The sequence below is a fragment of the Trichosurus vulpecula genome, chromosome 6, assembly GCF_011100635.1.
Source record: "Trichosurus vulpecula isolate mTriVul1 chromosome 6, mTriVul1.pri, whole genome shotgun sequence".
Classification (NCBI taxonomy): domain Eukaryota; kingdom Metazoa; phylum Chordata; class Mammalia; order Diprotodontia; family Phalangeridae; genus Trichosurus; species Trichosurus vulpecula.
Genome location: NC_050578.1, coordinates 266,272,539 through 266,293,212, shown reverse-complemented (window position 1 = coordinate 266,293,212; position 20,674 = coordinate 266,272,539). Strand labels below are relative to the sequence as shown.

The 20,674-nt window shown below is 44.0% G+C and overlaps 1 protein-coding gene across 1 annotated transcript; it reads right to left on the bottom strand.

Annotated features, from left to right (window-relative positions):
- Window positions 1–8,372: 8,372 nt before the first annotated feature.
- On the bottom strand, window positions 8,373–11,001 carry MPEG1 (macrophage expressed 1). The gene has a single exon (XM_036764828.1). The coding sequence runs from the start codon at window positions 10,914–10,916 to the stop codon at window positions 8,736–8,738; it is 2,181 nt and encodes a 726-aa protein (XP_036620723.1). The 5' UTR covers window positions 10,917–11,001; the 3' UTR covers window positions 8,373–8,735.
- Window positions 11,002–20,674: the final 9,673 nt, after the last annotated feature.

The window sequence follows — 20,674 nt, the reverse complement described above, 5'->3', positions numbered from 1 at the left end:
AGGGAGCAAGGCCCTCACTGTGCAGGGTGGGTGGGAGGGAGGGAGTGGAACCGGTTAAATCGCTGTGACATTGAATGCCTTGGCCAATGTGGGGTCAAAATGATTGCTCTTATGAGGAGGGAGGCTTTCGCAAAAGCCTCTGGGAGCATCATCACCATGACCTGCTCCTTCCAACTTCTCAAATGAGGCCATTGGTTCTCTGTGACTAATGGCCCCTTGGGCTTCTTCTCTGGGCTGGTCACTTCAGCCTCTGCTTCATCAACTGGAATTGAGCCTGAGTCTGCTCTGCCCAGAGTTGTTCAGGTTTCCACCCAAGACCCTCCATTCTCTTGCCCTCTTCCAGGTCCATCTTAGCCAGCATCTGAGCTGTGCTCGGGGAAAGTAGGCCTTTCTGACCTTTTTCCCTCCTGACTCTTGTCAGCCCAGCCAAATAGAGACCTGATTCCCTTAAGTTCATGTTTTCACTGTGAGTTGAGTCCATACCAGACTCTGCCCCATCTGTGTACATGCCATAGGACACATTCCTTATCTCCATGTATCACCCATCAGCTCCCATCCCTTTTTTGAGCCGGTATCAGCCCCAGTCCCAGTTTTTCTGTGTGTGTACCTAGCTCATTTGAACTGGGATCCAAACAGAACCAACTCACATGCCCATCATCTCCTCTCAGCTCTTAAAGCAGCCCACAGTGAAACTGGAATGTGATTTGTTCCAGCCTGTGAAAGGACCAAGTGGAAGGAGGGAGGTGAGGGATGAAGAATGAGAAGGCCTAGATCACCATCTCTTTAACGATCACCATCTCTTTAACAATCGCCAGATAAAATCAGAACCATGGACAGCTCTTCACTGTCCCAATCTAGGCCTCCTTCTGTCTGTCCCCTCCTACGGAGAAGAGATTTAGAGGTAGAAGAGACCATGGAGGCCATCTATTCTCTTCTATTCCCCTCTATTACAGATGAGGAAACTGAGGCCCAGACAACTGAAAGGATTTGCTTAACGTCCCTCAGATAGTAATTAGAACTGAGAATTGAACCCAAGTCTCTGACTTCAAATGCTGTGCTCTTTCCACACACCAGGCTGCCTCTTTTAAAATTTTTGCCTGGCTGTGAAGAAGGGGAGACCCCCATGTTCTGGGTCTATTTCAGCCTAGGTTAGAACCCAGACAAGTTCTTAACTTATTCTGAAGTGGCATAGAACTCCACCCCACTCACATCTGGTCTAGTGTCCCTGGGGAAGGTGGGGGTCCTTTGGCCCAAACTTCTTTTTGCTATCTGCTCCCAATGAGGGAGGAATTAGGGTTCAGAGAGGAGGGAAGGGGAAACTTTATTTCCCTTTTGAAGAAGGTGGGTTCTTTGAACTGTGTGTATGGGGGAGATTTCCCCTAGATATGGATTTAAATTTGTATGCCTCATGTTTGGGGGGTCTGACGTATATATGTATATATATTTCATAATGTTTGGAAGGTTTTTTATGGTATTTCAGTAAGGACTGGAGGCCAGCCTCATGGGCTGCTTGTGGAAAACCCATTTTGGAATGATGGTGGCCAGGGGCTCCATGACCCAATTTCCACCCAAATGAAAAAGAAAAAGCTGATGCAGAGATATAGAATGCATTTCAAATTGCTGCCAGCAGTGGAAGGTAGTTGGGAAACAACCGGTGACTTCCTGTAGAGGGAACACTGATAGGAATTTCTGGTCCCTTCATGGAGTGACCCACCATTTTTGTTTTGGTTGTTTCTGCTCCTCCCATGAAAGATGTGTCATTTTCTATTACTAGTGAACTGGAGATCAGACAACCATACTCACTCTAGACCTTGGAATTTCTCCCACCTTCCCAATTTTCTCTTCTCAAGGTTAGAGCCATGAAAACAGTAGCCCTTCATCAGGCTCATCTAACACTATTCCCCATTTCCTCCACAGTATTATGAAAGGAAGAGCTAGGAGTGCCTTTCCTTTGCAGATTCTGGCCCTGTGTTTTAGTGGTACTTGGCTATGCCAACCATATTTTTCAAACCACAAATTGAAACACACAGTGTGGCAGAGGATACTCCTCAGAAGTTGGCTTTCATTTTCCTGACATGGGGTTGTGTTGCTGCCACACACCCAGTGCCAGGCACTCTTATTTGTTATCCTTGTTAATTCCCTGGGTTTGTCAATAGTGGAGAGGTTGGGGAACCAGCAAAGTTGGAATGGATGAAGGGATTGAAAGGAGTTGAAGTTAAAGGGGGGAAGTAGGAGTTGTTGACCAGTGGGAAATGGGTGTGAAAGAATAATAAAGTGAGTGGTTTGACTGAGGACCAGGCCAGGGACAAGGAAGATTAGGATGGGGGGAGTAGGAGCATGAGCCACAGGAGAATGAAAGCCCAGGGAATTGATCGAGGTTGGTCAGCTTACTGCTTGGGTTGTCTTAGGCGATTAGGGTTCAAGCCAGCCTCCTTTTCCATAAGCTGTCTAAACTGTGTTTATGTTCCATTTTCTCTGCCTTTTTAAGGATATTAATGGGGGGGTCCTTCATCTACCCCAGTCCAGTTCCTTCAGTTTACAGCATTTAGAGTGTTCATTGGGCCCTAAACATTCATAGGAACATAGATTCTGAACTGAAAGAGACTTTGGAGGTCACTGAGTCCAACTGTCTCATTTTATATATGAGGAGACCAATGTCCAGAAGGGTGAACTTATTTCCCGAAGGTGACATGGATAGTAAGTGGCAGAATCCAGACCCAGAACCCTGTCCCTAGCACCAACACTGCTAAATTTTCCTTTCTTCACTGTGCCAGCTGAGGGGGCCATTACTCAGCTCCTTTCCCTTTGCCAAGCAAGAAAGGTACTGGCTCTTAAAAGTGTACCCTGTGGCCTATAATCCAAATGTGTTGTCAGTGGGCACGCCCCTACTGGCACAGGGAAGTCCTTAAAAGTCCCATCCTTGAACCTGGTCATGTTGCTCAGGAGCTTCCTGACTGTACTCTCTGCAAAAGCTAATGAGGAAGTTCCAAGAACTCTGGTCCCATGAGGCCTTTGGCAAATGCCTTGCCTGCCCATGGGCTTGGTCCCAGGCAGAGCTATCCTTCCCTGGAGGCCCTGCTGCATATCCATTGCCTGCCAGGGAGAGAGCTCTCGCCCTGCCCCTCACCATCCCAGCACCAGCAATGACCTGGGCCCTGCCTTCAATCCGAGACCTCCTCTAGGCATGATGAATGGGGTTGGAGGAACAGGAGCAGTCCCTGCAAACCCCATCCCATGTATGTGTAGGAGGGGTGTGTGTGTGGGTGTGGGTGTGTGTGCGTATGTATACGTGGCTTTTCTTTTTCTTCTTTGTATAATTGGGAATCGTCTGTGTTTTTATACTTGGTCAGGAACCTGTGGCATCCTGAGGTCCCACTGACGTGATGAGCATGAGGGTAGGAGGGGAAGTGAGGTGGACAGGCCATTGGGTTAGAAAAAGGTCCCTGCCTTCCACCTGTCTGTTGTCATTGGACTTGATTTGGGGCTTTGGGGGGAGGTGGGAGGGAGTGGGCGAATGTCCTGGTGTATTATTGATTTGTTTGTTTAAAAAAAACAAGTGGTTGGCTTTTTGTCTTTTTTTTTTTTTGGCTGTCTGTGTTGTATTGCTCTGCAAGAGGACAGCGACACCTAGTGCCCACGGGGGTTGTGTGCAGAACAATAAAAGGAGAATTCTCAACGTCCCAGTAGTCTTCTTGGTGTTGGTGTGTGCATCTCTGTTGGTCTCTGTTCGGTGTTGGGGCTTCCTTATAGGAACTGGTAGGGCTGTTGGGGGAATCCCTTTCTTAGGGGACTAAGTTAGCTGACTTATTGTCCCTACCACAATTAATGAACTGGCAGCAGAAAACAAGGAAATCACTTGGTTCTTGGGGCTTTTCTCTCCCCCAATTTGCTTTCTACTCAGGGGTTCTTTGATTACCTACTCCCTCCAGACTTTTTCATTCGAGAATTATTCATTAAGGACTCTAGTACAGAAGTTGTCTGAAATAAATGCAAAATTCAATGGACAAACAAATTCAACTCCCCTTTTCTCTTATGGACTAATAACAGCTAGTGGTTTATACAGGGCCTTCAAGGTTGTAAAGCACTTTGCAAGACATCTGGGTGGTGCAGTGGATCAAATTTGGCCTTGGGCGTCATGAAAACTCATCTTTATGAGTTCGGGTCTGGCCTCAGATACGTGGGTGATCTCCTTTGATCTCACAACAGTTCTGTGAGATAGGAGCTATAATTATTCTAGTTTTGCAGATGAGGAAACTGAGGCTAAGAGTCTAAGTGACTTGCCCAAGGCCATATAGCTAATAAATTTCTGAGTCAGAATTTGAACCTAGGTCTTCTTGATTCCTAGTCTAGCACTAATTGGCCTTGCCATTTAGATAAAAGGAACTTTTAAATTCTCTCTAACTTCATTGCAAGCAGTTTTCAGTCAGATTCCATAGTCAGTGTGCTAATGTGCCAGGCACTGTGCTAAGTGCTTTATATACAGCACATGTCAAGGGAGGGAGGGACCAGGAGAGCAGGCATTTCACTGGCATAGGTTAGAGATGCAGGAATCTATTCTGGAGGGACCCCCCTTTATCTTCTCCCATAGTGCACTGAAGTCTCTTTCTCTCCCTCATCCTCTAGATGGGGGTCACTTTACACCCAGCTATAGGCCTCTGATCAGAACTCAGGGTACCCCTAGACTCTATTACCAGGGCCCTAGTTGAGATACCAGGGAGGATGGCTGCTGCCTCCAGTTTAAACTACACAAAATGGCTGCATGTGTATGATCAGTCCACCATGGACTGGATTTACATCATTCAGAAACAATATGCAATAGCCTGCCTTAAACTTGTTTTAATGCCTTGACCCATATAATTCTATTAGCTAGAATAATCTCCCTACCTCCCTCTACCCCTGGACCTTTATTTAAAAAAAAAAAACCTTTTTGTCTCCTCGATATATTAAAATCAGGCTGAAAGCCTTTGGTTTCAGGTTTTTTTTTTAAATTCACCTCTGGGTTACTCTCATTCTTACCTTTTGAGGAGCCAAAGATCACATCCAGTATAATTGGCCTGTTAGGGATGGCATAGGAAGGATACAATTTCAGCAGACATTAAGAATCTACTAAGAGAGTGGACTTATGCTCAAAGAACGTGGGGGAGCGGGGTGGGGGTGGAATGACAGTGCCTGCCCTCAAGGAAGTTCTGGTTTTCTGGAAAGTTATGAGATGTACACAGCAAATTAATACAAGGTAGGAAGTAATAGGAGCAAAGGAGAGAACCGTTCAAAGTACACCAGGAAAATGAGGTAGGAGAGAGCTCTTTCAATAAGGGGGTTACCCGGAAAGGCTTCATAGAAGAGGGTGTGGTATCTGAGCTACACTGAAGAAAGAGAATGTCAACAGGCAGAGATGAGGAGCAAAAGGATTCACTGGTAAACTCCTATCCTGCCTGTTCTAGCCAGGGATATGGGAGCATCGAGACCTAGTTCTACTGGTACCTATATGACCTTATATGAGTCATTTCATCTGTCTAGAACCTGATTTGGAGGAGGTGAGGATGATGGTGATGCAGCAAATGATAAGAATAAACAACTTTCATTTATATAGCTCATTCTGGCTTGAAATTTTCCTTCCTTACAATAACCCTATGTAGTTGATAGTGTGAGTATACTTATTCCCACTTTAAAGAGAAGGACTTGGAGGCTCAGAAAGGTAAAGTTATTTGCCAAAAGTCAAACAGCTAATGATTTGGCAGAGCTTGGTCCGGATCCCAGGTTTGCAAGACTGTCACACTATACTACTGTAGTCTCTGCCCCCTCCCAACCTCAGTCAGGAGTGCTTTGAGCTCCTTAGACAAAGGAAAAAGATTTCCTGTAAACTCTCTCTGAGATTAGCTCAACTCTCAGTTACACAATCTAGAAAGCAACAGAAGCATAAATAATCTCAAGCAACAGATACTAAAAATTATGTTTGAGAGGAAATCATGTGATTGAGGGTGGGGGACAGGGAAGAAAGGAAGCCAAAAATTCTTCTGAATTTTGGGGGGAGGGCAAAGTACAAATTGGACCCCATTCTCCAGATAACAGGAGTAGGGACTAGATCTGTAAATTCATTGGTTTAGGGAACTCCCAGACTAGGAAAGTCCCCCCTGCAAATGCAGGGCAGCATCCCCTCTGAAAGTGAGTCTTAGAAACTTGCCCGAAGCACTAAGAGGTTAAGTGACTTGCCTTGAGTCACTGGCCAGTATTTGTCACAGTTGGGACTTGAACTCACCTTCCTGCTTCCAAAGCCAGCTTTCTATCCACTATATACTCAACACTGATAAAACATACAAACAAATCTTTGTATTGGAAAGACTTCAAGGCTTCCAAAGAGCTTTCCTCTAGGAAGCACACTGGACCAAAATCAAGTGACCCAATGGGGAAAGGAGCTACGGGCAAATGGAGGTGAGGGTGAAAAGCTCTCTGGGAATATGTCAAATGAAGATACTCAAGAGATGATGGCTCTTTCTTTAATAAGTCTATACATTGCAGAGGTGCTGAGCTCCATTGGTTAAGGAAATTCCTCTTTAGGACTTTGCTATACTAAATTAGAGGGTCAGGATATTTTTTAAAGAAAATGATGAATATTTCTTACCATTCCATTAAAAAATAAAGTGAATTATGATTATTTAATTCATCTTCTGCCTGAGAATAGTGGAGTAATGGTGACCAATCAAAAATCATTTACTAAGTGCTTACTGTGTGCCAGGAATTGGGTTAAGTGAGGCAGAGAAAAAGAGAGACTAAAATACTGCCTGTCCTCAAAGGGCTCTCACTGTGTTGGGGTAGATAACATGCCATAACTAGGTACATACTAGATACAGAGGAGATGGTAAAGGGGAGGCAGTGGGGGGAGGGGCAGAAAGGTGTGATTCTGAGAAAGGCATGATTTAGGCTAAGACTTGAATAGAGGCCAGGAAACTAAGAGACAAAATAGGGGAGGAGAACATTTCAGGCATGAGAGACAGCCAGTGGGAAAACATGGAGAGGGGAGAGGGATATTCCACCAGGCTTTCTTAGCATGGTATGTTTAGGAAGAAAGTGTGGAACCTCTCCTACCATCTATCCTACCTCTATCAGCTAGATATCTCCCCTCCCAGCCCAACTGTGTTCAAAGAAAGGCAGTTTTCCTGTTCAAAGGAGCCCAAGGTAAAACAGATTTGGGGGCAGTGATGTGTGAGTCCTGAGAGCTAAATATCCTATTGAAGTGTGCTGTTTAGAAGGAACATGGATAGAAACTGAATGGTTGCTGTGAGTGATCGATCAGAATTCCTGTTTCCCCTAGAGCAGCAGCATCTTTCCAATCAATCCATTTTCTTTTCTCTCCTACTGCTCTCAAGATATCCTTGGAGTGGAAACATTTGGTAGTTGCACCACAAAATATCTCTGAGAACTTTATGGCCCTCTTGGAAGGACCACCATTGGTCTGAACCAGGTAAGGATGAATGAGGGGTTTTTAAAGGAAGTAGAATTGGAAGTGGGTTGGGGAAGGGAGAAAGGACACCTCATGATATCCCAGGGCTTTGTTAGTACAATCTATGCTGTCCCAGTGAAGTGAGGCCCCAAAGACAGAGACCCAGACATTCAATTTCTTGCTCTTCTAACACAACATTCACTATGTGTCCTTACACAGAATCCTCCCTACCCACCCCCAAGCACAGTTACCCTGTGCTTCTCCCCACCTGCCCCCTTCCTATGCATTCTTTCATCTTCTCTTTCCCCCTTCCCCAGTATGAAATTGGTGTCCAGAAGCCTGAAATGTAGACTTCTTCCTTCATTTAAAAACAAACAAACAAACTTGAGAGGCTGATGCTTCACATAAGCCATGATCATATTGGGAATTACTGGAGACAAGAATAAGCAACCTCACCCCTTCTTCCCCATCAGTTTCTCAGTTATACAGCAAAATTTCAAAAGCCTTCCCGACTCCCCATTCCCCTGTTTACCTTGATGTCTGCAGGTGGTGACTTTCAATTTCTTATTTTCAGTAACATTCTCTTTTCCTCCTCTTCCCTAACCCCTACTTGCTCACAATGTGTATTTGTTGATTTACATTTTTATCTTGTTTTTCAGTTAATAAGCATTTATTTTCTCTCCCTCCCTCCTTCCTCCTCCTGCATACATTCTAAGATAATTTAACATAGAATGACAATACTGAGAGGGACCCTAAAATGCCAACAGCCCCTTACATCCCTATGTTCTGACATTCTATATCCTCATATTCTATATTTTAAAGTCTCTTCTGGGTTTGATTCGCTATGTTCTGAAACTGACAGGGATGTGGAATGTTAATGAGATCATTTGCACTTGAAACAGAGCATAGACTGTCAGAGAATAGACTTAGAAGATCCTTTTCCCATCTTTGTTCTTTATTTGAGCTAAAAGAAGACAAACCATAAAATGTTACTCATAGCATTTGGGGAGACCTTAGAAATTAGAACCTAGATGATACTGTAGTCCAACCCTCACCTCTCCATCTCAACCAGGAGGAAACGGAGGCCCAGAGAGATTAAGTGGACCAAGTAATTCCTCCCTTTTCCCAACCCCCAAGTAGAGAAGAGAAGGTCCCCAGGCATATTTGCTGTTTGCTTTCTTAATCCCTGAGACAGCAAGAGCAGCAAAGAAACTAGAATGGGAGAGGAGAAGTCAGGATAAAGAAGAAATTTAGAGCTCTGAACAGGGATCAGGTGAAATGATTCCCAAGCAGAAATTTAAACCTGTGAAGGACACTGCTCCTGGCTTAGCTCACTTGTGCCCCCCACTTCCCTTGATGCCCCATATTCAGCAGTAGCCTCTATCAAACTTCTACTCTCATTTCCCACTTCTTCATACTCCCTTTTCTTATACCTACGACTGCCATAGATGGCCAGGGTGATCAGGGCTGCCAAGACAACAGTCACACCAGCTGTGATTCCAGCTGTTGCCCCACCCGATAAACCACTGCCAGATTCGTGGATGAGCGTTATGGTCCTGCGGACCTCAGAGGGATCTGCCAACTTCCACAAATTGGTGCTGGAATCCTTGATCCAGGACTTCTCACTCTCACTGCTGATAACCATCACAGTATTGGTGGCAGCCTGACTCATAAGAGGTGGCCGGGAGAAGGGAGGCAGCCTTGCAGGAGGCAGAGAGCCCCCAGTAAAAAGACCGGCTTTGACACAGTAGGATACTTGGCAGCCATCACTGATCAAAGCCAGGTGTTGGCTGAAACCCGGTGGGCACTTTTTCAGATAAGGTCCACCTTGATTCCTGGGATGAGATAAGTTCACCAAAGGATTCCCCATATCGCAGCTGAAGAAACCACCAAAGGGCACAGAGAACCTGTACCCCAGCTCATAGTCTTGGCTGGTGCAAACATGGAGGCCATCTAAGAGCCTCAGTGGCAAATAGCCAGCTGGGCATGACTGGGCATTGGTCACAGGATTGATGGTCCTGCCACTAAAGAGACCACCAAAAAGGAAGCCTGAATTCTCGGGGACCTGGCCATTTGCCACACACCAGAAAGCTCTGAATTCAGCCTTTGCCACTCGGAACACATCCTCACATTCTTTCTTACAGAAAACCCACAGGCTGCACTTTCGGTGGCATTCCAGGAGGTTGTAGCCTTCTTCTCTAAAATGGGAATGTAATAGGACTGGGGAGTAACTTTCTGGGCAGGAGAACCCTCCAGTGAGGGGATTCTTCTGCTCTAGTTCTGGGCAGAGAAGCATGGCCTCCATCCCTGAGATCTGGGTACACTCCTGATAAACTCCCCCAAAGGTGAAATTGGTCATTTTCCCCTCACATGATCCATCATCTGTATTGGCTTGGAAATTGAAGTTGGGGGAATCTCTGTTAGTGCAACCAGGATAGGTGTTGAAGGTGTAATAACGCTTCACTGCAGCTTCCACGGTTTTGGATAGTTTCTTCACCAAGGGGGCTGGCAAATCAGGCAAAGTGTCAGAGTTGATGAAGAAATACAGGGGCAAACCAGAACGGTCTATTGCTACCAAGTGGTTGGTGATACCCTTTTGCCAGACCTCAAGGGTGATGCCTGGGTAAAAAGAGACCCCGCCAATGCTTACAACCCTAGAGTTGGTTCTGTTGGAAAGATAGTGCTTGTGGAAGCCATCCTGGGAGGTATGATTATCTTCTATCTTGAAATTGATGATATTGTGGAATGCCACCGCAGCAGATGCTGTAATGCTGCTGCGGGTAGTCTGGCTGTCATCTAAGAAGGAAGCCCTGATCTGATCCTCCTGTACTAAGATTGCTCCAGCATCCACACTGGTGACGACATGAGTTCCATAGCTGAGGACCAGGAGTTCAGCCATGAAGTTAGCCATTCGAGTCTGATTATTCTCCAGTCTGTCAGAGATAGCCATTAGCTCTTTCTTGAATTCTTTGCTTAGCAGTGAAATAGGATTGACTTTGGCTGTATAGACCAGGTTTCTCACCTGGACCCTGGTGGTCACAGCTTGTTCCTTCACCTGATGGGTCTTCATCTTCTGAAACTCAATGGAGAACTTGCCATTGGCCATGGAGAAGAGGGAGACCTCCGTATTGATGGAGGAGGAGGTGGTACTTTGATAATTCATCCAGGACTCGATGATTTCAGAATTCATCTCCAAGTTGCTCTGCTTCCGAGGGATTGTCAAGACCTCATCAGGGATGATGTACTGTCCATCTTCTGTGGTCTGACAATTGTTGTATTGTAAGAGCAGCACCCTTCCCATGTCCACATTCCTCAGATTATCCCAGCCCCCACCAGGTAATACTTCCAAAACTGGGAGGTTTAAGGCTTTCCTGCATTCTTGAAATCCAACTTCAGGGGGCTTCTCCAAAAGAGCATCTTTCCCTTTCCCCAACACAAGGACAGTCCAGAAGAGAAGGACACCCTCTAAGCAGTTCATGATTCCAGCAATCCAAGATACACACCGTGCTCTAGTCAGTGGCAAAAGAGCTTGGGAAATGAACCAGCAGACCAGTCCCTGCTGAGGCAGTAAAGTGAACAGTTCCTCTTTCCATGCTGATATTGTTGCAAAATAGAGAAATGAGAGATGATGAGAAATAAAATTTGGCAATGGGCGTGAAAGAAAGACTTGTGCTGGGGATAAAAATATCTTTCTTCCCCTCCCCCCAAATCCCAAAGAAGAACATTATCCCATTGAGATAGCATTTCTAGGGGCCAGTGTGGTGATCTGGAAAGAGCACTAGATGATGGGAGGAAGGAGAGGGGGAATCAGAAAATATAGGCAGAACTCACTGTATGACCTTGAATATATCACTTCAGCTTCATGGGCCTCATAGATAAGCAAATTGGTCTGGCTATTCTGAAGTCCTGTGTTTTAGGTTCGCTTCTGAAGCTGATGCTGTATGGTCTAGGGATCCAGGCCTGGTATTCTATGTTCTTACTTCCAAGGCTGCCATTTCATCATACTTAAAGAGACTGGCCATCTAAACTGTCGTTAGAAGATGTCAACTCTCTAGCTTAGATCACAGCTTTATCAAGTTCATTACAACTCCCTCCCAAATTAATTAAAAAATGAGCAAGCCTGCTGCTGTCTGTAGCCATGACTGAGAACTCCAGACATTCATATCCAGACATTCCAGATTCTGAAACTAGAACCAGAGACTCATAACATTGTGTGACTTTGGCCAAGTCACCTCCCCCTTTGAGCCTCAGTTTCCCCATCTACAATAAGAAGCTGATCTCTAAGGACCTTTCCAGCTCTGACACTCTGACTTTTCTGTCATCAAAGCTATGCTTTCATTTTAAATTAGGCTTAACTCATAGCTACCTTCCCTCTTTGGAAATACCAGGGTGTTTTGAGTAAATGGTTATGCATTGAGTAATTCAGAGGAGTTATCACAATTTGAAGCAATGTCTAATTGAATCCCAGAAATCTGCCTGCAAACTTGGGTGGGACTCACTTATTCTTCTATTTCCATGGGCTGGACCATCAAGGCTGTGTCCTCAAGTCACCCAAACATCTGGGCTAACACTAAAAAACTCAGCCAACCATCCAGATGTTTTGAAATTGATGCTGCAACTGAAATGTTCATTCCTTCACATCCTCCAACATTTTGATAAAAACCTATGGGCCAAGACAAATTACTTTCTAGGTAGCATTCAATGAGCAAGATCCAGATTTGAGACTAGCACTAACATGCCTGGTTCCTATCCAGTTCCTAGAAGTAACTCTACCTAATCCTTGTCCATTCAATCAATTGTTTATTAAGTGCCTACTACGTGCAAGGCACTGCTAGACATGGAGATACAAAGATAGAAATGAAATAGTCCCTGCCCTCAAGGAGCTTACATTTTTTTTAAATTAGATTTTTATCGATATCTTTGGCTACATATTACCTAGATTTGCTCCTGTTTTTCTCCCCTCCCTCCTCTGAGAGCTTTCTCTTACAATAAGGAATTATTTTTAAAAATAAAAGAAGACAAAAAGAAAGGATATAGTAAAACCAATCAACACATTGAAAGAAAAAGAAGCTTGGTCTATATGTAATGTAAGGAGCTTACCTTCTGATATTCAAGATAAATTCAAGGGAGATTTTGGGGGAAAAAGTAGTAGCAGCTGGCAGAAAGACTTGATATGAAGGTGGTAGCACTGGAGCTGAGTCCTGAAGGAAACTAGGGACTCCAAGAGGTGATAATGAGGTGGCAGCGCATCCCAGGCATGGGAATGGCCTATACAAGGAAGTAGGAACAGGAAGTAGAGTGTCCTGTGTTAGAGTCAGTAAGAAGGCCAGGGTTGCTAGATCATAGAGAACATGTAGGAGAGGATGTAGGGAATTTGATACCAGATTGTGAATGCCTTTAGTTGCCAAACAGGATTTCATATTTGAATCTAGAGGTAGTAGGAGGCCATTGAAATTGATTGAGAACAGGCATGACATGGTCAACCTTGTGCTTTTGGAAAAATCACTTCAGTGTCTATGTGGAAGATGGGCTGGAAAGGGAGGGGATTTTGAGACATAGAGACCAGTTAGAAGGGGAATGGAATAGTATCAGTGAAAGATAACGAGAACTTGAATTAGGGTGGTGGCTTTGGGGGCAGAGAGAAGGGGACACTCAATTTCATTGATATGGGATCATGTTGACATAGAGGTACCTTCTGGAAGGGAGAGTACAAGAAGTGGGTGTGTATCTCAGAGGGTTGTCCGCTCTCATTACACTCTAATCTTTGAGGGGAGCAGAATTTGCTCTGCCATTCAAGGAGCACAATGAAACTCCTGGGGCCCAGTGGGAGTATTGGGGAAAGCCCAAACATTAAACAAGTTCTGTTGGTGGATCGAAGCCATCAGACTAATTTGGGGCCATTCAAGCTGCTTGTACCTGAATAGATTTGCCAGCTGTTTTCAGACTAGACTAATTAGCCAGTGATTTGGGTATTGAGCTAGAAGATTGGCTCCCAAAGGCTGGGGAAGCCGTTGATGCTGAACCATTTGTAATCTGCTATAATAAGCTGTTTTAAACCTCACTATCCTGGCAGAAATTCCCTTGGTATAAAATGAACCCTTGCAGATGGTGGCATTCGATGGAATGCCATCATCAGCATCAGCATCATATTTCGTCTCTCACCCCACCCCCTCTCCCATAGAAGGTAAGCTCCTTGAGGCCAAGGACTGTTTCATTTCATAACCTCAGAGTCTATTGCTGTGCCTGGCATTTAGTGGGCACTTAGTAAGTGACCATTCACAGATCATAGCTCTAGAGGAACTTCAGAGGTCATCTAATCCAGTGCCCTCATTTTACTAAGTCCCAGGAAAGCAACTTGCCCAAGGTGACACAGGGAGGACACATCAGAGACAGGGTTTGAACCAAGGTCCCTTGATTCCAGAACCTGTGTTTTTTCCACAGTCCAAGCTAGCTCTCACCCTTCTTATTATCACCATTTTCCTCACCATGTCATAGATTCAGAGCTGGAATACAATCCAACCAGTATTTAGTAAGTGCCTAATATATGCTAGGCTGAGGTCGAATTGAGGGTTAGAAACGGGGGTATGGCTTGCCTGTGGTCACATGGGCAGTAAATAACAGAACCAGGGGTCTTCACCATCATGACCATCACTTAGCATTTCTAAAGCTCTCAATCATTCCAGATGTGAATAGAATGTGTCCCCACTACTGAACAGTTTCTTTGTTCAAAGTCATATGATAATAAAGAATAGAAAGGAAGAAAAAACAGGGAGTTTTGCTTCAATTACAATTTGCATGTTGTGCTTGAAAAATAAGAGTCTAGCAGTGATGACTAATTAGCATGGGTTGGGTGTGCTTGACCCGTGTTTTAATCTAAGATTTTGTCTCACTCCTTCTTGGCTAATTGTTTTGCTTTTCTCTTAGAGCTTTCCCCTTTTTCTTTTCTCTTGCAGCTTTTGTTGTTCCATTAGCATCCAAGAATTTCTAACCCAGCCTTTGCTCCATATTGACTGAAGGGTAGTGGGTCTGTTTTGTTGTTGGTTCAATTTCTTCAAGGGGAGAAAAGATTTCACTTAATTGAAAAAAGGCAGGGAAGTCAAGTAGTTACTTTCACTCACCCTTTTGGGGGCCCTGTCAAATCCCTACTCCTTCCAATGTTCCTTCTCCTTCTTGTTCCAGTCTGGGCCTTGGCCTCACATGGCCTCAAGAGGAAGGAGCGGTTATTTTTGAGTTCTGCATTTCAGTTACTGCTTAAGCTTGTGATGAAACCTCTGCCATTGTAACAGTGCCTGTTCTCACCCCTGTGACTCATGAGGCAGCATGGTATAGAAGGAAAAGTAATGGCCTGAGGTCAAGGAGCTGGGTTCAGATCCTGCCTGTGACACTCATTCCCTGTTGGACCTTAGACAAGTCATTGGGCCTCAGAATGTTTTATCTAGATGGCCTCTGAGCTTCTTCCAGCTCTAAATCTGTGATGATGATTTTACCCAATCATTTCTGAGGTTTCTCTAGGCACAGCACTGTGTTCCATTTTGAAATGTTGGTTGGTTAGACAGCATGATGTTATTTCTGGCTTCTGGAATGATAGAATCACAAAATGTAAAAGCTGGAGGCTACCTCACAACATAGAATGTTAGATACTCCATAATTATAATGACCAAACTCTGCTCTGAAGAAAAGATGAGAAAAAGACGCTCTTTCCCTTCTGTGGCCTTCCGTGGTCTTTCATGGCAGAGGTGGCTACTAGAGGTGAAGAGCAATGCATATGCCGTCAGACTCAGTTGAGGCGTTTGTTAGTTTGACTAAACTGCCTTTTTCCCTCTTTCTTTTAAATTTGTTTTTTCTATCTTAAGGGATGGCCCTTCAAATAGATTAAGAGGGAGGGAGGTATTTGGAAATTAAAGGGATGTAAAGACAAGATCTATCAGTACAAATTAAAAAGGGAAAAAATGAGGAAAAACGTAGAATGTTAAAGTTGGAAGGGACCCAGGACGCTGCTATCAGATATAGAAGGAACAAATGGCAAATGTCAGACCAAGAGGGAGAATGTTAGACCATAAACCAAAAACCTTCTTTGCATCATGGACCCCTTTCACAATCCAGTGAAACTTATAGTCCTCTTCTCAGGATAATGTTTTAAAGGCATAAAATAAAATACACGGCATTACAGAGAAAACTAACTATATTAAGATATTGTTATCTATGTATGCATGTATATATATATATATGCATATATATCATACATATTTCTTGGATCCTCAGCTGAAACCTCTGCCACAGATAGGCAGGGCCTGGCACTTGTTAGCTTCTGAATGAATATTTATGGAACTGGATTGAATTGAATTAGAGAGAATTGGATGATACCTTAGACTGTAGAACATAAAATGTTTGAGCTGGAATGGACTTAAGAATGAACAATTTAGAATGTTATGATAGAAAGAGCCCTTAGAATGTAGGACAGAGAACATTAGAAATGGGAGGGACCTTGGAATGTAGAACATAGGATGTTAAAACCAAAAGGGACCTTGAGAACATAGATCACATAGAAGAATTTAGAATGTTATGATAGAAAGAGCCCTCAGAATGTAGGACAGAGAATGTTAGAAATGGGAGGGACCTTGGAATGTAGGTCATAGGGTGTTAGAACTGAAAGAGACCTTGAGAACATAGACCGCAGAACTTCAGATCTGAAGGGTTCAAGAGCGCAGTAATCAATGAACATTTATTAAATGCTAAATAGAGCCTATCAGAGCTGGAAAGAATCTCATAATCCCAGACCCCTAGAGTGACAGATCTGGGAGGGCCCTCGGAATCACCCAGTCCAACCACCTCTTTTGACTTATTTGTTGTTTTGAGGATATCACTGCCAACGCTTTTACTTCAGAAGTTGATTATCCCAATTGGGATGTCTGTTTCTCATTAACAAGAAGGAGAACCCAGGGATATCTTTGTAATCCTGTACGCAAAAACAGAAGGATAATGTGAAATGTTGGAGTTCAGTATTTTAAACTAAGTTAACAGAAAGAAAGACACCCTTGATTGCACCTGAGGTAACTGTCAGCAGCACTTTACTACTCCCCATCATTTGTGCACTATAATTGTATTTTCTTTCCACCTCCCTTCCCTTCCCTTTCCCTCCCCTCCACTCTCCCCTCTTCTCTCAGAAGAAAGGTCAGACAAGGTTGAGTGACTCGCCCAAGTCATAAAGATAATACATAACAGAACTGAGACCTGAACCCAGGAGCCTTTTCTTTAGTCAGTCTTCTTTTCACTGTTCCCTGCTGCCAGGTTTGAAGGAGTTAAAACAGAAGTCCGATCGGCCCTGGGTTCAAAGTGAAACTAAGTCTCTCCTTTGGTCTCATTTCTCAAATGTAATCACTTCTTGTCTCTAATCTCACTTCCTCTTTTGAGGGGGTTTGAATAGAGGAAGTACCTGGTTGTGTTTGCCATTTAGGAACTAGCCGGTGGTGTTGGGGGGGGAAGAGAGGTATATGTGTATGATCATAAGATTTCAAACTCGAACAGACCTTGGATACCATCTGATCCAACTCCCTGATTTTATAGATAGAGGAGCTGAGGGCCAGAAAGGGAAAGGAATTTGTCCCACCATAACATAAGTAGTAAATAGCAGAGCCATGATTAAAATCAAGGCTTTGGAATCCAGACCCCCTCATATTTTCAACAAACATTACTAAGCACCACATTCACATATACATACATATGTATGTGTGTATATATATATATATATACACACACACACATATGTGTATGTGTTTCTCCCTGTGCTAAGGATACTATAAATACACACATAATATTAACATTTGTTATTTATGTATAATATTAAAGACATATAGTATCCTTAATATCATATATCATCATACATATTATACTTAACATAGCATTATTTCTATGTCTATATATACATATATGTGTATATATACACACACGTGTATCTATATATGTGTGTACATATGTAAATATACATATGTATGTGTGTATATATATATATATATACACACACACATAAATGCATGTGTACGCTAAGTGCTGGGAGTACAAAGGTCGACAGTGATATGGCCCCTACCCTAAAGAATAAATATTTTCAAGTGTATGACTCATTCTCTCCACACAGTCACCGAAGTGATTTTCCTCCTACTCACTCTGTTCCACTAGCTTCCTATGACCCATAGGATAAAACACAACTGTTATATGTTCCCCTCCCCACCCCCTCCATGAAGCCCATCCTGGCTTTCTCACTGCCCCTCCCCCAGGGAACTGTCTCCCTTCAGTGTCTCAGGGCTGACTCTCCCCCAGCTCTTGGAATCCCTGCTTTCCCCCAAGACTCTGCTCGAGCACCGCCTTCTACACAAGTCCCTTTCCTTGGTTCACTCATTTGCTAGCATCTTCTCTCTTAAAAATTGCATTATATAGGTTTTTATATACCTAGGCATCTTAATATTTTCTCTCCATTAGAGTGCAAGCTTCTTGAGGGTAGGGATTTTTACTTTTCCTTTATGTCTCTGATACCTCCATAAAACTTGATTGACTGAATGGTATACAGAGAGAAAATGTGGTATGGTGGACAAAGGTCAGCCCCTTAATCAGAAAATACGGGATTCAAGTCCTGTTGTTGACACATGCTAGCTATACACAGTACCCTGAGTAGCTAAAATTACAGAGAAGTTTGCTGATTTGCATTGGTGGAAGAAGTTTCCATACTAAGAATGCTAGCACCAATGAAATAGAGGTCTGGAGCTCCACCTCCAATCCCAGGAAAAAATGATACGTACACAGCTAAGTATAATTTAAGGAAGAGCGTGACTAGGGACAAAGGAAAGATCCCTCAGAAAAAAAAAAAGACAAAATCCCAGATGACATGTTTATGTAACTTTCGAGGAGGGTGTGAGCCCTTTCAGTTGAGGGCATTAGGGAAGAGGCTCATACATTTAGAGCCAGAAAGGGCCTTCAGCTACCTGGGCAGGACCCCTTCTCCCATCCCATCCCATAACACCTTTCACAAGTGGCCATTCAGCCTCCAATTATTAGGAATCCGTTGTCTTAATCGCTGAAGGTTTAGCATCAGGGAATGGATTGGATCAAAACTGGGCTTCAGAAGACAATGCAGAAGGGATGAAAGGGGGAAGGTAAAAGGGGAGCACATGGGGATGGAGACAGGTTAGGAGGCCTTTAAATAGATTAGGTATAAGGTAAGGAGACTCTGGACAGGGCCAGTCTTAGTCTATGCATAAGAATCAGAGAGAGAACCACAATGAGGCTTTCTCTTGGAGGTCAGGGAAGTGACCTTCTTGAGAGACTGGATGGCTACCTTTGAGGGGAAGAAGTGTGCCATGGGAATTTGGGGGTTCTCCAGGTTCCTCAGGCCTAAGCCGAATCTCAACCCTGACAGGGGTGGCAGAGTTTGGGTTGTAGCTGCTTGAGCAGAACCCGGCCCCCTCCTGGTTTCCTGCACAAGGGGTTGAGCTAAAGTGGGGGGTGGATCCTATTCCCCTGGTCTCTGGGAAGGGGCAGAAGAATATTGTAGTGGACAAGGAGGTATTTAAATATTCATGGTGGTTAAGGGCTGGGTATGAGTGAGGAAAGCCTGGGCAAAGGCTGAGTCGGGTCTGAATATTTATGGTTTGACAACAAATTTAGTGCTTTGAGGAAAGTTGTGAGAATGGATTGTCCTACAGTTCCCTCTGACTTTTGTTAGGGAAGATGGCAACAATTTAGGAATGATTGAGGATTAGTCAGTTATCTCATAGCTGGGATAAATAGCAAAGGGGATGAGAAAAAAGGTAACAAATGTTGATCATAGAGAATTATAGCTAGTTTTAGGAGATAAGGGGAAGTTGGAATGCGTGGGGAAGGCTTTGAAATGTACCATAGTAACCTTAGGACTTCATGGGCATATGTGGTGAAGGGGGCAATGTCGTGGGAGATGCCTTCAGGCTTTGGGGGTCAGGAGAGACTGAAGAGAAAACGCCTGTGTGGAATAGGAAAACATCCGTAGAGAGCAACTGCAATTGTAAAGGGCCTTTAGTCATGCCACATGAGAAACAGCTGAAGAAATAGGAGGTGTCTGCCTCCAGGTTGATTGGCCTGAGACTCAGCTGTGAGCCCTTTGGGCAAGAAGAGTACAAAAGAGGAGAATTCAGACAGATAGTCACCTCTTCTACTGTCTGGGCTGAATGTGCTAAGCTTACGGAGCCAGGAGATTAATCTCCTGAAACCCCAGAGAACCTTATTGGGTTGTTTGAGGGGTTTTTTTTGAGGCAATCAGGATCAAGTGACTTGCCCAGGGTCACACAGCTGCTAAATATCTGAGGCCAGATTTGAACATAGGTCCTCTTGACTCGAGGGCCAGGGCTTTATCCACTGTGCCACCTAGCTGCCCCAGAACCTTCTTGTTGATTCCTTTAGTCTTTTTATTGGGGTCCAACCCCCTAGAGAACTGCTTTTACCTAGGAATACTTGAAGATATTTTTATTAAATGGATTTCTATGCAGAACCTATGTCTCCCCTATGAGAATGGAAGCTTTTGGAGGGCAGGGACGGTTTCATTGATTGTACTTGTATTTGCAGTGCTCAACACAGTGCCTGGCACATAGTAAGTACTTGATATATGCAGAGGATTCTTGTTCAGCTACATATTGGACCTGATGATTTCTGAGGTTCCTTTTAAGTTTGAGATTCTGTGATTTGTTAGAAAGGTCTCATGACTCTTGGAGAGAGGCAGGGTGCACAGGAGATGGAGATGCAATGGGAAATAGTGGGTGCAGAGTTGATAGAGAGACCTGGAGTCATGAAGAGTTGGGTTCAAACCCTGCTTCAGCCATTTACAAGCTTTGTGACCCCAGGCAAATTACTTAAGCCTGGGCCTCAATTTACCCATCTGTAAAACGAAGGGGTTGAACTAGATGACCTCCCTTCTAGTTCCAAATTTATGATCTTTTGCTCTCATTTAATCTGCATAAGATGACATTTCCTAGGGGGCTGAGGACAGGGAGGCCAAAAGGAAAGGATAAATGGGGGAAGAAAAAATGGATTAGAAAGAAAAAAATGGAGGGACAGCTTGGTGTAGTGGAAAGGACAGTAGTCTTAGAGTCAGGAGCACCTGGGTCCATACCCCTCTTTAGGGACTGTGTGACCTTGGTCAAGTCACTTCATTCCCTGGGACTCAGTTTCCTCATCTGTAAAATTTGGGGGTTACCCTTGATGACCTCTAAGGTTTTC